The sequence below is a fragment of the Lampetra fluviatilis genome, chromosome 19 (genome assembly GCF_964198595.1).
Source record: "Lampetra fluviatilis chromosome 19, kcLamFluv1.1, whole genome shotgun sequence".
Classification (NCBI taxonomy): domain Eukaryota; kingdom Metazoa; phylum Chordata; class Hyperoartia; order Petromyzontiformes; family Petromyzontidae; genus Lampetra; species Lampetra fluviatilis.
Window position 1 is genome coordinate 12,970,507 of NC_136293.1, and position 15,602 is coordinate 12,986,108.

The 15,602-nt window shown below is 49.1% G+C and overlaps 1 protein-coding gene across 3 annotated transcripts; it reads left to right on the forward strand.

The window, feature by feature from the left end:
* Nucleotides 1-973: 973 nt before the first annotated feature.
* On the forward strand, nt 974-10,846 carry CYB5D2 (cytochrome b5 domain containing 2). Of its 3 annotated transcripts, none has more exons than XM_078865122.1 (4): nt 974-1,688; nt 4,765-4,905; nt 6,879-7,065; nt 9,234-10,846. In XM_078865122.1, the coding sequence occupies exons 1-4, from the start codon at nt 1,385-1,387 to the stop codon at nt 9,448-9,450; spliced, it is 849 nt and encodes a 282-aa protein (XP_078721248.1). In that variant the 5' UTR covers nt 974-1,384; the 3' UTR covers nt 9,451-10,846. The 3 variants fall into 3 exon arrangements, with proteins under 3 accessions (XP_078721248.1, XP_078721249.1, XP_078721250.1); XM_078865123.1 differs by lacking the exon at nt 9,234-10,846 and adding an exon at nt 8,091-8,660; XM_078865124.1 differs by lacking the exon at nt 974-1,688 and adding an exon at nt 1,695-1,930 and having other exon boundaries at nt 9,234-10,844.
* The last annotated feature ends 4,756 nt before the right edge of the window (nt 10,847-15,602 follow it).

The window sequence follows — 15,602 nt, forward strand, 5'->3', positions numbered from 1 at the left end:
TAGTGCAGCTTTGGGTCATACATGTGTTGTTATAAGCAATGTCATTAACTTTGTACATTGCTGATATCCAATGAATTATATTTACAGACGTTAGACAAGGTCTGTTAACATATTTTGGAGGTCTTTTAAAAGTTAGACAAAGCAAGCATGACAGTGCACATCAAACTAAGACATTACATGGGAAGGAGACACGCCGTTTGTAGAATTTGTGATTTTAAATGTATCAGCTTGAGTGAAGGCATTCGTGTCTAATCGATCCCACGCCGCCGTTTTCTTTGCACAGTGCAGGGTGAGTGTTTGAAGGCCGTATTTGCTCTCTGGCTTTTAACAACAGCAGGTCCATTGAACATGACTGATCTCAAAACGGTTGGAAATTTCACTCATGTTTTAATGCAATTACAAAAACATTGTACGGTCCTCTACACAATAAGCGTTGTGGTTAATTATTTCCTCGAAGTATTATCTATGAAACCCTTCAGTCTTTAGACGTAAAGATCATCATGTCATTGAGGGTGTGGGTCTGTGTTGTAATCTGAGCAGGGACTGGAGTAGATGTGAAATAATTATTGTAGGAGAGTTCTATGCTGTAGTTGAATAATTACAAATAGCTTCATCACTGGCGAAACGTCGTACTCAGATTGTAAATGTTGTGGCTCGGCTCTCCAACACACCGGTGTGCTGTACTAGTGACAAATTGGCACGTTCTGTTTACGTGACAACCCTTACTAGTTGGCTGTGTCGGGTGGTGGCGGGTTTCAAGGCCGTAATTATAATATATTTGGGGGGGGGGAATTTCAATACAACAGTTGTGTTAAGATGTTACACCGCCAAACAGAAACCTTTTGCAAATAATCGTGTCTGCATTAACCGCATGTACTTGTGAGTTGTGGTGAACACGCCAACACAAACCACCCGCTCCGGCAGCGTCTGCATTGTGCCAACTGCACCACAAGAGGGCATCGAACCAGGAACTCGCTGCCGGCCTCTTGTCGAAGGTCGTCTCGGCGAGCGCGACGATAATAATCCATGATAATTATTGATTCCTACTGCATTCATTGGGCACTTCGCTCTGATTGGATATTAACAACGTGTCGACAATCATGCGGCCAGTGTGGGGATAATTCGTGTTTCGCCTCGATCGCGTTCGTGACTTAACGTCGCGGCGAGACGGAGAGCCCAGAGGGGCATTGCTGGTGCTGCGACTGTCACGATGTTTACTCCGCTGCGGTGATTGCCGAGCAGCGCTCTGATCATTCCCTCGTTCAGTCCCTGCGTTCCATCAATACGATCCACTGGCACATCCATCCCTTCCCTCCACACGCCGCAGTTCCCAGGGTATTCGTTCTGCTCGTCCTTATTCACTTGGACGCAATCGCAGGGGGCCATGCCCTCCTCGTGGTGGCTCGCAGCGTCCCTGTGCGTGGCTGGCTCAGCTCTGCTGCTGAGCCGCCTTGAGCCGCCCGGACAACTCCTGACGCGGCTGCAGCAGCTGCTGCTGCCCGCTGACTTCTTCCCGTCGTCGCCGTCGTCGTCCGGGCAGCAGAGGCTGCTCACGATGTCAGAGCTGGAGCGATACGACGGTCGTGAGGGCAGCCCGGGGCTCTACCTGGCCATCCTGGGCCAGGTGTTTGACGTGAGCAAGGGCGCCAAGCACTACGGACCGGGTGCTTCATACCAAGCCTTCGCAGGTAAAGTTCCAATCTTGATTTGATTTCCAATCTTGATGGTCAAGTTCCATCCATCCCCAGGCGCAGCCGCAGCGTGCCCCGGCGAGGACGTGGTGCTGGCCACGCGCGGTGCAGAGGGAAGGAGGTCGGCGTCCAGGTGCACGCGTCCAGGTGCACGCGTCCAGGTGCACGCGTCCAGGTGCACGCGTCCAGGTGCACGCGTCCAGGTGCACGCGTCCAGGTGCACGCGTCCAGGTGCACAGGTGGGGAGAGTGGCAGCCGTGTCGTCGCGATGTGCGTGATAGCCGTGCGACGATGCCGCTGGAATCGGCGGCGGGCCGCATGCGGTCCGCGACTTCGCTGCGTGCCGGGTCACGGCCCTCCCAATATAGGGTGCTTCAAACAAAATGTTAACACTTCTGAGAATTTTCAACAATGCCGATAGTCCCGTTTAAGTGTTAATATTTTTTTGAAGCACATCCTGTATTTTGCCCGGCCAATGGGAAGCACCAAAGCGCCACCATTCGAGTGCTAGAAAGAATGAATTTAATATGGCCCTGAAGTTGTTTTTATTCCTGTCACTGCAAGGCCCTATCCAGATGTTATCCCGCAGGAAGTTATATTTCGCGTTACGATTGTCGAACGCTGTGTGTGTGTCTCTAAATGTGCGGCCCACAAAAGATATACGAAAGCCCGATTCCATCCGACCAAACTTCACTATGCCAAACAACACTCCCATGATCTTGCGTTGATTTGTGGGCGCTACTGCCTGATCCCCATTATCCGCACCTTAAAATTGAACCTAAATCTGGATATCCTCACGGTTATCCGTGGATAAAAATTGTTAGAAACCTTTTTCCTTGCAAAAGGTTTATATTTGGTGTTTGAATATTTAAACACCTGTTTTATTGCCAGAAAGAGTAAAACCCATTCTTATTTTCCATACTTTGATACTGGCTATAAGGTCCCATGATCAAAATACGAAGTTTCTCCAAACTAACGAAGCTCCAGGAATGCATCTACTTCGCATATCGCGGTATTTCTTTATATGCTTGGGTTTGTTCTGCTGCTATGCTTAGGTTTTCTCCACCAAATGATTCCTTCCCACATGCAATTAAAAACATAAAAAAAAAATAATCGGTCTGACATTTCAAAAGAAGGGCCTGCGTATCAGCGAAGCTTTCTTGGGTAAAATGCAATCAACCAATTTGCACTGCTCTATCTCCGTATGAAGTTATTTGGCCATTTCTCAGTCGGCTTATGACACATTTAAAAATTCGGAACGTGATTGATCAGCACGTGGAATACGAGCTGCGATGACAAGCAATGAACACGAGTTGCCAGCAGGAGGCATGTGTCCACACTCGGTGTTGAATTGCCGAGCCTCCGAGCCATCGACAGCTTCCACCCGGTGAATAATGTTGGAGACAGCCATCAGCAACGCTTAATCAGGAATTGAAGCTACCTTGCGTCAGATTGCCGCCTTCTCCATTTTTTTCTCGATAAATTATTAAAACGAGGCTATAGTTATGGCACATTTGTTGATTTGGTTTGGGATTTGCCTCGTTTTGTCTTTCGAGTTCACCAGTTTTCACTTCTCTCGCCTCGTACCATTTACCGACCTTGACAGTGCAAAGTAGCCAAAGGACTTTACGGGCATAGTAATGCACAGATTCATCGGTTTAAATTGGGTCTCCGGCTCATTATAATGCATCAAACGCTGCGTGCAAGACTACATTATATTTTTAAGAGCACATGTCATTCTGTGCTTGAAAACCCGGCGACCTGAGTATGATTCCGGGTCTTGGCTGCGAGTCAGGGCTAACATCAGTGGGTGAGGAATATGGGAACTGGTCATGGACTCGCTCCCCTTCTTCACCAACCCATGTGGTCAAACAACCACCCACAACCGACTTGGGGGAGGCATTCACCCAGCGGTTGATTAACAAAGGGTTGTTAATGTCGTTATGTGCAGTTGGTTCGTGCAAAGCGCAAGAGTTTCTTGAGGCGCTATGTTGACTACAATCGCAAAAAAATAATCGTGTCCTGACTTTGAACACGATCCCGTGTGTGCCAATTCATCGAGTCGCTGGCGGCAGGAGGAGGGCGACTTGTTACATGCCCAATCACACGGCGTAGATCAAATACAATTCTTACGCTCACGATACATTTGTATTGAGCGGCTTCCGAGACACGTCGTGTAGAAGGCTTCTTACTTATTAGGAATACACTGGGCGATACATTTATGTAACGCAGCTGCACATAGCCGACCCTATCACGCAACCCCATCGTCGGCGTCCAACTACGCAGCCTTGCAGGAGATCGGCCACGTGGGCGGACGACGAAGAGAGATGACGGCGAGCAGCGACGCAGCCAGGACCCGCAACAGCACCGAACCTCTGGTGCCGTCCCCCTTATATACTCCCCAGCGTGGCCAAGCCCCGCCTCCGGCCACGCCCCCTTCCAGAACCTTCAAGCAGGTTCCCGGAGCTTCGACTGACTCTGCCTTTCACCTTTACCCCAGATACGCCCCCCTCATTCTTAGGGGTTACGTCATATACCCACAACCGCGATTGCCCCTTCAGGCCAACAGGTGGCACCCTGTCATTACACCTTCGTCAGGCTGTGTGTGTCCGTAGCAACGTTTAATGCGGATGACATGTTCATGTTACAGCCAGGCCATTAAACCGTTGCACGAGCATTCCACGGCAGAATGCCTGCTCAGAGGAATCGCAATTTCTGCTACAATCGGCTGTGGTGGAATTATACGAATCTTATACGATTCGCGAGGAATATCTTAGCTCTAACCTCGAGCTGCTGATGACCATGCTGCTGATTGTGGACAACGTTGTGGACAACGTGTGGACAACGTGTGGACAACGTGTGTCCGTCTTCATTGTGTTTCGGGTTGCGCCGAGCGTTGTTCGGCGGCATTCCCGACGTTTCGCTCCGCGCGCCGGCAGCTTCTCCAGCTCGATCCAGCGGCTGAATTCAATTCCCGGGGGAACTCGCCGCCAAGTGGAGAAACGTGTGACGGCATCGTGCCGAGCGGAAACCCGCGCGGTGGTAACGCGTGTTCGTCGGTCGCCGCCGCCAGGGAGAGACGCGTCGCGCGCCTTCGTCAGCGGGGACTTCTCCGACGCCGGGCTGGTGGACGACGTGTCCGGACTGAGCCCCGCGCGGATGCTGGGCCTGCACGACTGGCTGTCCTTCTACCAGCGTGACTACGCCTACGTGGGTGAGATTCCCCACGAGCGCGCGAGGCCCGCTCGCACGCGGGTGCCACGTCGTGTACGCCGGGAGGGGGGAGGGGGAGAGGTGAAGCACGTGCCCCCCGAGTTGGCGCTGCAGCACCGGAGCTCCTCCCGTGTGCTTTGAGGGTTGCGTGTCGCCGCGTGCTGTTCGGCACGCAGTAAAGCTAAACTGCTAAAAACTATTTTTGTTATTTTACCAGGTCAGGCCCACCGGGCTGTGTAGCTCTTCTTCAGAAGCGACCTGGCCACAAATGATAGCTCAATGAAGTGGCTTATCACGTGTAAATGTATAGCAGCCAGATACTCTAAGCGGATATTTTTAAATGTCGAGGGAAAAACCGGAGGACCCGGAAAAAAATCCACGCGACCACGGGGAACGAGACACGCAAACTCTAAATATACAGCAGCAGGCGTCAAGGTCGGGATCGAACCCGCGACCTCCTGTACACTAGACGAGTTAGTGAACATCTCGTCACCGTGGCGAGATGTTGACCTTTCGCTCCACATGCCCGGAGCTTCATCAGGAAGTGACCGCAACAAAAAATCTACCCCAACACGAGCACCCGTTGATGGTAATTGGCTTTAAGCCACAAGCACGAAGTAAAATAATAAAATCTTTTTAGGAAGTCTGAAACATGAAATAAGCGATTAGCCACATTGTTGGTAATGGAAACACCATCGCAGGTGTGTTTGTTGTCAATACAGGACCAAGAGAAATGTTTGTGAACGCTAGAATCTGGACCCAAATGTGTATGGCGCTCAGATGTTGTGATGTGGGTGGTTTATTACCTTCCCAATGACCTCGGTTCAATTGCTGGCTGTGGTCACCTTTGTAAAGTATCTGGACTTGTCTTGGACAATCTCAAGTCAAGGTGGCTGTGTTCTGGCCACGCCAGCCTTTTGTGTCATGCAGCCTTTGACAGCTGCTCACTCACAGCACTTATCTGAACTGTTTAAGCCTACACACGGGGGTATTTGTAGCTGTGCGTATGTATTCATTGCCTTGTGCCGACAAATGCAAAATACCGTCATTTGAAAGCATTAATCACACAGCGAGTTTCATATTTTGACCCATCCACTGCGGTTTTCTTTACAATACCCAAGTGGCACTGTTATTATAGTTGGCATGACGCATCCAGTTCCTACCCCACCGCAATTGATAGAATTCAAAGTAGAGCAGTCTGATAGATTGATGATCCAGTGCTCACTGATTCACTCCAGCCTCACGCTGCCTCATGTCAGTTGCCTCCTCCTTATCACTCTTCTGTCGCTGCCGTCACGGTCAAGGTTCCCCTTAACGTCACGCATTGATTCCTCCACCGATGTTCAGGACCCTGTCAACCAGGCTGACTGTTCCATCCACACTTTGTTTAACCACCACCGCACTGCTCCTCACAATACCTCCCTTTCAGATGCTTTCCTCGACTCTAGAATTCCCTCCCATTGTCTGTTTTTTCCCAAGTGCTTGTAAACGGGCGCAAGTTAAGACGTGTGGAAACTCACGTCGATTATGCCTTAAATACAGTCGTGCCATTTGTTGCTGGCTGCTTGGTGATTCAGGCCTGTGCCCAGCAACCATGATAAAGAGATTAAGAGCTTATCCCTTCGCCTATATGCGGGGTATTCTTTTGAGGAATTTCTCCAATTAGGGTATCACGCACGATTTTCCTAGCAGTATCACAAACGAGACTTACTGATTTGCGCAATTGGGAGCCAAAATTAAACATCAGTCCAATAAACCCCTTTAAAAATAATAATATAAATAAGCGATACTCGTAAGCATGCAAACGTCGTTGACCTTGCACGTGAGCGAGTGGATGACCGCGTGGGGTTCCCCAGCGCCCCACAGGCAATCCGCCGGCTGCGGTAACAATTGTGTGGATAGCGGCTGAGACGGGGCGTTCGGAGGCTCGCGGTAAGCCTCGGGAGACGCGCGCCGTTGTGTGGGGGCCCGCAGGGAAGCTGGTGGGCAGGTTCTACGACGAGCAGGGTGGGCCCACGGGAGCCCTGCGTGAGGTGGAGGAGGCCCTGGCGCTCGGGCACAAGGCGAAGGAGGAGAAGGAGCTGCAGAAGCGGAGATTTCCGCCCTGCAACTCGGAGTGGAGCATGGCCAGCGGGAGCAGGGTTTGGTGCGGCAGGCGCAGGTGAGTGAAGGCGGTGTGGTGGTGCCGGTCGGGGTGGTCATCGACGTTCATGCAGCTTGCACCCTGCTGATCAAACTTTGAGGCAGATCATTATAGCCGATTGTGCAGATAGCGGACAAAACAATCCGCTACTCTGATGCACATTTGACATCCTCGTAGGCCTTGCAAGCCAGAGGGTAAGCGACCTGAGATGGCTGATCACAGCTGCTCATTAAGACTGACATTTGTCAATTATCCATACCTCAGGTTAGCTTCTATTGCCATCCTCACCAGTTATTCGTCATTAAAAATGCAAAATAGGTTGTGGGATATTGTTCATATCTAGTGGGGCATAAGGATTGGAAGCTGGCAATATCTGCATTATAGGCACGTGACAATTCACTCATCATAATCAATTATTAACATGACTATGTGACTTCAAATGTAATGTTGTCATCGGAGGCAGAGGCAGAGGGAAGGAATCCACGCTTCACTCGGCGAGGCACAGATGCCAAGAGTAATCATTCTAATGCCCGTTCTGTTTCCAGGTCTTGGGAAACCAAATGGTCAAATTGGACTGTTTTCTCATACGGTTTGTCCTTATACCTAAGCACATTTATTCTAAAGTTTGTTCGTATGAGATGTATCCTGTTCCCCCTGTTATAGAGGGACGGACAGACGGATCCAGCTATGGTTAACACATTAACGCTTTTAACCTTTTGTTGGAAAATTTCAAACGCAATCGGTTTTTGAATTGTGACCCTAGAATGTGACAATTCATTGAATCTCGAGGTGGGGGGGGGGGGGAATTGTGATCCACCTGCTGCTTTAAGACGAATCTGCTGGGACCAAGCAAGCCATCATGCTGTGAATGTTTCCGTGTTCATCTTTTCACTTTACAATGCATTTAGTGGTCAGGTGGGGTCGACAGACCTCCGTCTCAAGGTAACTCGTGGCTTGCAGTAAGATGTCAAAATGCAGTTACAGTGATACCCCGATTTACGTCTCCCCCCCCCCCCCCCCTTTTACGTAATTTCGCACATAAGTCGTCACGTTATGAATACCCGCTACCTGATGTGCGTCGCCTCAACCCGCGCTCACGTCGCTGACGGCATCGGCTGTCCGTCCTCGTATCCGTCGCCTCTCAGCCTTTGCCTCCACCGCCACCACCTCACGCTGTAAATTGTCTTTGATGCAAGTCGTTTCGATATTCGTCGTCGCACCTTTCAGGAGCACATCCCCCGACACGAATCGGGGCATTTCCGTACTGAACATCAGTTGAACTCCGTTGGAAAATACTGTGCGGTGAGAGAAGTGCACTTGTGTTCGACTGTGAGCCACAGTTACCAGCACTGGCTTGCGTTTGAATGCGCCGCATGGAAATTTTGTGTCGTATCTTTGCCGCAGCTGCGTAGTTCATAACTGGTCCAGAATATTTTTTTTCACATTTGGCTGATGAAGTTGGTTTAATTTTTAAAGCGTTTAATTGATTTAATGATGCGGGAAACGCACGCCTCAGTGGCTTGGCACTCGATGTTTTCACAGTGCGTTACAGTGAAGTTCGGATGGTTCATTAACACACGACGATAACTTAAGCTTGTTCAAAGTCTGGTGTTTAATATGTTTTCTGTTTAAAATGATATCGTTAAAGACGACGCCTGCATGTCTCTGTTTCAGAGGCTGTCTAATTTGTTCCATGTCCGCCTCACTGGCTTTGACTTTCTTGCTTTTCTCTCTTCAGCCTCATTCCCTGCTGCCTCGTCTGCACATCCCTTGGCCTCACTCTTATCGCTCTCCGCCCGTGTCCGCGCTCACTTCCCTCCGCACCTGTCCCCTTCCATCTCCTGATCCCCAACCCTCCCTGCTGACGTATGTTTGTGTGTGGGGAGCTGTGGTTGAGCGGTTAGCGCTACGCTGCGCGACGAACCCTGCCACCCGAGTTCGATTCACACTCACGGCCAACGCCGGCGACCATTATTTGAACCGGTCCTGGGCCTCCCTCAGGCAAACTCAGCCCCGAATGAGTACCTGGTGAGATGTGTGAACATCGCCACTGGGGAGACAAAGGCGGCCGGGCGTGGTGCTGACCACTGCCTTCATAGACGCTCGCTAACAGCACTTGCCCCGACACCCTGTCAAAGGCCACACGGGGTGGAATCTTTGTATCCCTGTGCGTGGTGCGTGGCCAGCGGTGGTGTGGAGCGCGACTGGGTGGGAGTGCCCCGCCTGCTGTTCGCTCCGGGCTCGAGTCCGAGCTGCGTGTGCGTGCGCACCACGGGCCCTCCGTCCGACGGGCCCGCCGCGTCCTCCGAGCACCCCAACGCCGGTGACCTGGAGCACCCCGGCCTCAAGCCCTACCGGGAGTGCCCGCCTCTCGCCGAATCCTGCGTCGTGCTCGCCGACTAAGAGCCGGCAGCCATGGCCGTGGCGACGAGGCCCGGGCCGTAGCGCGACGGCCGCCCCGGTTAATGCCGCGCGGGTGTTCCGACCGTCACAAAACGTGTGCCGTCCGCTTCGCAGTGTGGGCGTTCATTATATTTGTGGTGTCGTTCGGAGAGGAGGAGGAAATTGTGGGCTGGCGTCAGTGGTCCAGGTCTGTGGGCCACGTGCGGTCTACACTCGGTTTCATTGCAGGCCGTGTTGGTGTTTAAAACAAACGGTGAAATTTTGTCAACAAAAATTATACATTTTTACTTTAAATAGTACAACTTAACTCAAGCCTCTATTAAACTGTATTTAAACATTTTTCATGATAGCCCTTTGACTTCCACCCATCAGCCGCAGAGGATTGGGTGAAGCAAGGTGGTCAAGGAAACTGATGAAGGAAGGTGACTGAGCCGACGAAACCTCACGAAGTGCAGTGCTGATTCTGGCCATTCCTGGGCTGCTGTTTCTGGCCCAGCAGAGCCTGGTTCTTGGTGATAATGAAAAGGAGCCATGAGCGCAGTGCTCCCTGTCGGTACACAAATGGTTTTCAGCCACCGAGTTGTATTTAAATTGTAAAGTTACCTTTGTTGGAGGTTGTAACTCCATCTTGACGTGGCTGGTTGGCTCAGGAGTTGGAGGAATGAGCCCCACACGGCTTAGATTCGGAGTTAGAAACAAGGAAACCCACCTGTGGTTAAACCGGGTTCTTGAGCGCAGTGAGGCGATGGTCTGATTTGGTTGTTCACTGCATTTGGAAAATGTATTTGGCAATTTTTATTACGAATTTGAAATGTGCGCTTGACTGCCTTATTACGAATGCTTCTCTGTAGCGGTACGTGTGCAAAAAAAAGTGTGTAGATAAAAGAGATGACTCGGAAGTAGTTGAGGGATATCTCGTTCTGCGGGGATATTGTCTAACACTGATCGCAACGTGTCTGATTACATGATGTCAATAGCGCAATTCCAATGTAATTGTGAAATAGAAACATATATAAGAAGAGAGATTGGAACTGCATTCAGTTCAGTCCAAATCGTTAATTTGGTGATGGCACTTTTCCACTGATGATCCCTCTGCCAAGGTGTACCGTTAATTAAGTAGGGTGTTGTTGTATATATAAACAATTTAGTTGATCGTTGTGACATTTGTGGTTGGGGCTGTAACAATGTTATTTCATTGCAAAGTGTAATCGTGCTCTGATTATTCTTTTTGTTCCAATAACTATGGTCATAACTCATTGAATATAATAGATTAATTAAATTTGTTAATTTACCTTCTACATACGTATACGTTCATGAAAGCAGCGGCAACTTGGTAACCAATATCTCAGTCACTCTAAGTGAATGTATTGTGATGAGAAGCTGATTTCATTAAAATCAGGGAACGCACGTCGATATGTTTCCTATTTCTAACAGCCCCTTTGTCAATCCAATGCTGGATGAAGCCCCCCCCCCCCCTGCGTCATGATCATGGATTTTCTTTGACCATACCTCACCCTGCTGGTCCCTGCGAGTTGGTGAAGAGGGGGCCAGAACCAGTTCAGACGCTGCTCAGATGCCCGTGCCCGGGATTCGAACTCGGGTTGCCAGGTTTAAAGTGCTGTGCGCCAATCACTCCCCCCTTGCCCCTCTGTAATCACGATGCCCCCAAGGAGGGCCTCTGTCTACATTCCGTGATGATTGCCACGTGATTTACATTATATGGGGGTGACCGCATATTACACCACCACCACAAGAGATCCACATTCAATTCGGAGAAAGCTCTCTTCAAGAAACTTCGTGCGTCTGTGAATCCTTGCGAGATGTGGCTATCATCCTCTCTGGCTAATGTGTAAACTTTGCAGCGCTTGGAAAGTCTAAGCTTTGAAGCGTCAAATACACTTCCAATGTGTATGTCTGGGTGGCTCTGGGCTTGCGTCTGTGCCAGCGGACTGAGCCAGAACGACTTTACATATTTTGCTTCAGTCACGAGGTAGGAAAATTTGCAGTAGTAATACTTTTAATAAAAGTGCTGATATGAGTAGTTGTCCCTGGAAGGCATTTACTAACAATAATTTGTCAATCCACGATTGATGGAAGACCTCCCTACCCTCCCTACCCGTGGCGGTCATGTGTGTTGTTTGACCATACTTCACCAAGTTGGTCAGGACTTGTTGGTGAAGATTATAGGGGTGTCCAGGACCTGTACAGATGTAACCGCCACCCATGTTAACCATGGTCCTGTACAGGTGTAACCGCCACCCATGTAAACCATGGTCCTGTACAGGTGTAACCGCCACCCATGTTAACCATGGTCCTGTACAGGTGTAACCGCCACCCATGTAAACCATGGTCCTGTACAGGTGTAACCGCCACCCATGTAAACCATGGTCCTGTACAGGTGTAACCGCCACCCATGTTAACCATGGCCAGGAGTCAAACGCGGGTTTCCAAGTTCACAGTGTGGTGCGATAACCACTGCACAACCACACCACCACCGCTCCCGCACCTCCCCAGCCAAGGCCACTGTTGGGAACACATCCTCTCAAGCCTGCATCCAGGAGCAGATATCTGCAAATTCATTCCCCTTGCGGCTGATTTAAACTATTAGGTTAGACTATTAATAGGTGCTGTTCTCCGGCTTGTCATGGCCAAATTGAGTTTTTCAGCTCGGAGCATGAGATGCTAAATTAATAAAGCGTGGTTACCATTCAATCGAGTCCCTGGCCAGTATATTAAAGCATGCATATTTACAAGCCAACATTAAATGTGGCACTGTGCATGAATTACCCACGTGGCGATAATATCGCACGGCACAGCTTTCCCAAGATGCAATGTCTTTCTGTGAATTACAACACCGCGGGGAAGGCTCCCAGACCTTCGCACGCGATAGGGGTTATCTGCAACAGATGTATTGGATACAAATCCCGTGTTATTCATTCAAACAAAGGCACACGCTGCCCTCCTATCTCTGATGTGCTCCCAGACCAATCTTCATCACAAGGGTGCAAGATTCTGCTTGTTTTTTTGTTTTGTTCGCATAGCATGACAGGGAATTACAATGGCATGTTCTTAGCTGATTCGGTTTCCTGATTGAAGAAAGAAAAATGGTAAATGTCCCTACCAGTTGGGGCTAATCCAAACAAGTCATCTAATTTGTAAATCCTATTCAAACGACTCCATTTGTCATCTTTGATAATGGGTTTATGTTGAAATGTATACGTTCTGAAAAAAAGTTGTTCCACTACATATAGAAAAAAGAGGCATTCGTGAAATATCTCTATACACGTTTTTTTTTTATGGCAGGGTCAATTCAAGAGGATGTTTGAATAATAAAACAAATTTACACTGCGGAAAATGCAATGTTATTGCGACAAATATTCAACGGCTGTATAATGTAGGAATGGCTATAAAAACAGATGATGACTTTTCCAAAACGAATCCTCGAGTGACCGCACAACGAGCAGTGCCACTGGAACCCTGCGTCTAATACATGTCCTCTTTCACCTGTGGCATTAAAATCCACCTTTTGAAACCATTGATCCGTTCAATGACACACTGCCGGTTTTAACCGTCAGGTTCGCGTCATACGATGCTTTTGCTCAAAGCCACTTAAAAAAAAGTGACTCCACGCATCTTACCAAGTCGCTTGCCCTTTAAACGCCCGCTGAGGGGCCATGGGTGTGTTGAAGACAATAGCGACACCCCCATCAGTACCTGTTCTCAACTATGAAAGAGATAATTACATGCTCCCAGTGGGCAACACGCTGTAACTGCATGCAGCGCGTCCTCTGCTGCCAGACCGAGCTGTGGGACGTGTGTTATTGCAAGACGAAGCTGTCGAGGTGTGTTTGTCGAGTGGGGAGTGGCGTCTCTGTGGTTAGTACACTGCCCTGTGATGGTTCAATTATCGGACAATGCTGAAAACCAGTTCCCAAATGTTACCTGAACCCGGAACACACTCTCTCTCTGGCTCTGCATCTCTATCGTACCTTCGTCAACCCACCGCTGGATGAGAACCTATCCACGCCGTGCAGCTTTGTGGGGATTCATCTTCTTGGTTCTTTCGGTAAAGTCACGTAGAAGGGAAGTAATAAAATAATAAAAATAAAACATAATATTAATTTTTTTTTATTACTTCCCTTCTACGTGACTTTACCGAAAGAACCAAGAAGATGAATCCCTGCAGTCACGAAAGCTTTAAATCGAAATTTGTCGGGATTATCTCACCATACTTCACCACAACTGGCCATAAGATGGGGGGAGGCAAGACGCGTAGATTTGGGAGCATAAAATGCTGTTCGACAAATGCCTTTCCTGCACGTCCCTCTGCTGGCTGCCACGTGGCTCTACGACTTGTCGAGCATGGGAGTCGCCCCAATCATCACGCTGCACCCCCCCCCCCCCACAGGCTGCATGCTGCTGAGCTTCCAAGATCTCGTGACTTCGGGCGCATTCTGGGCATCATGTGGGCATGGCCCTCATGGGTCTATTCAGCCTGCAATGAGTGTCCAATGCAGTATTTAAAATATAAATATCAGTCCGTGGGACGGGCGGGGGGGGGCTGCTCAAGTTGGTGTAAGGCTGAGCTGACGTGGGTTCAATGGGGACCCACTCACAGCACCAGTCCCAAGCAAGCGGTACGTGCAGGTCACGAAGATGTGTTCCCATTGTAACAGGACACACACCGAGACACAAACTTGCAGCCGTCCCTTTTGATGTCACCGCATTGACTAAAGCATGCAAGTCTGCACTTTGTAATTGTAATAAAGTGGCTGTGTCGTGAACAAACGTCCACACACAAACACGTACCCCTCTCACCCTCTGGATGTTTAAAAGCTGCGCCCTCTGAGGCCCAGAATCCATATCCAGCATGGCAGTGAAACGACCAAGGGAATGTTAAGGAGTTGCACAGGAACATCGATTATATCCGCTACAAACTGGCACCTTTTGCTTGTGATAGAAATGCAATGGCAGAGCTAAAAGGGTTTATGATAGAAAAAAAGCACGCTTGAGACATGTGATCTATGTATCCGTCAGTTACATAGTATCGCGTCAGAGGACCGTATTACTGCACCGTACTCTCATCTTTACCAACCTACGCTGTCCAGCCTGGGGAAGTATGGTCAAAAAAGCCTCATTGACCGACACGGCGTGGGCAACAGGCTTTCATCCAGCAGTGGATTGACAAATGTTTGAGTTATTGTTTCTATTTCTGACCGTCTAGTGGCTCAGCGGTAGCGAGTTCAACTTTGGTTGATGGGTTGGCTTAGCCCATCATCCGTCCGCTGAGATGTTAACTCCCTCGCCTGATTGCAGGAGGACGCCTGCTGCTGTATAATTGGAGTTTGCGTGTCTCTATCCCCGTGGTTGTGTGGATTTTTCTCCGGGTCCTCCAGCTGCGAAACATTTCCACGTGATAAGCCACTTCGTTGAGCTATCGTGGTTTTGAAAGAAAAAAACCTACATAGCTCAGTGGGCCTTACCTGGTAAAATAATAAAAAATAGTTTCGTTTAGTTCACAATGGGTTCCACTTTGTGGGGAAGTTAAAAATTGTTATGATTTGGACAGACCGACCCACGCCATAGGAATGTTGAATTGTCGACACTGTATTAGGTTGTCAACATAATAGCGCTGCTTCGATGCTCACTGCAAGAGGAAATCACTGACTTTGTTTTATTACTTCAACATGTGTATGATGTTCATTGAGTTCAGCTGAACATTGGGTTGAGCTGAATGCATCATCTGGGAATATTACTTGCATTTAAAGGAATCTAATGCACTGGAATGGTTTCTTGTATAACACATTTCAGAACACATTGCATTTTTGTTTCTGTTTTGGTATGAAGTTGTGGAGCGCGCATAATACGTATTCGAGTGTAATTATTCACAGTATATGAGTAACTAGCAAACAATCTGATTAGTGGGCACTTCTGGTAGTCACATTCTTGGCGGGTCACATGCGTGCACTGTTCAAACATATCTGTTCGAGTTGGCCTGGCCCAGCCGTGATAGCCTGTTGTTCACCATGTTTGTTCACCAGATTTTGTGTAGTGGAGTATGCTCCCAGGTCTCGATAATCTGTACTGTACTAAGATGTCCTTATCTATAGCCGACCCATGCAGTCGCACACGCACGCCAAACTCTAAAGGAC

Coding starts and splice junctions, on each gene's coding strand:
- CYB5D2 (XM_078865122.1), top strand. CDS start 1,385: ATGCCCTCCTCGTGGTGGCTCGCAGCGTCCCTGTGCGTGGCTGGCTCA. Junction 1,689..4,764: donor TTCATACCAAGCCTTCGCAG/GTAAAGTTCCAA, acceptor CGCCGCCGCCAG/GGAGAGACGCGTCGCGCGCC. Junction 7,066..9,233: donor GTTTGGTGCGGCAGGCGCAG/GTGAGTGAAGGC, acceptor GTGCGTGGCCAG/CGGTGGTGTGGAGCGCGACT.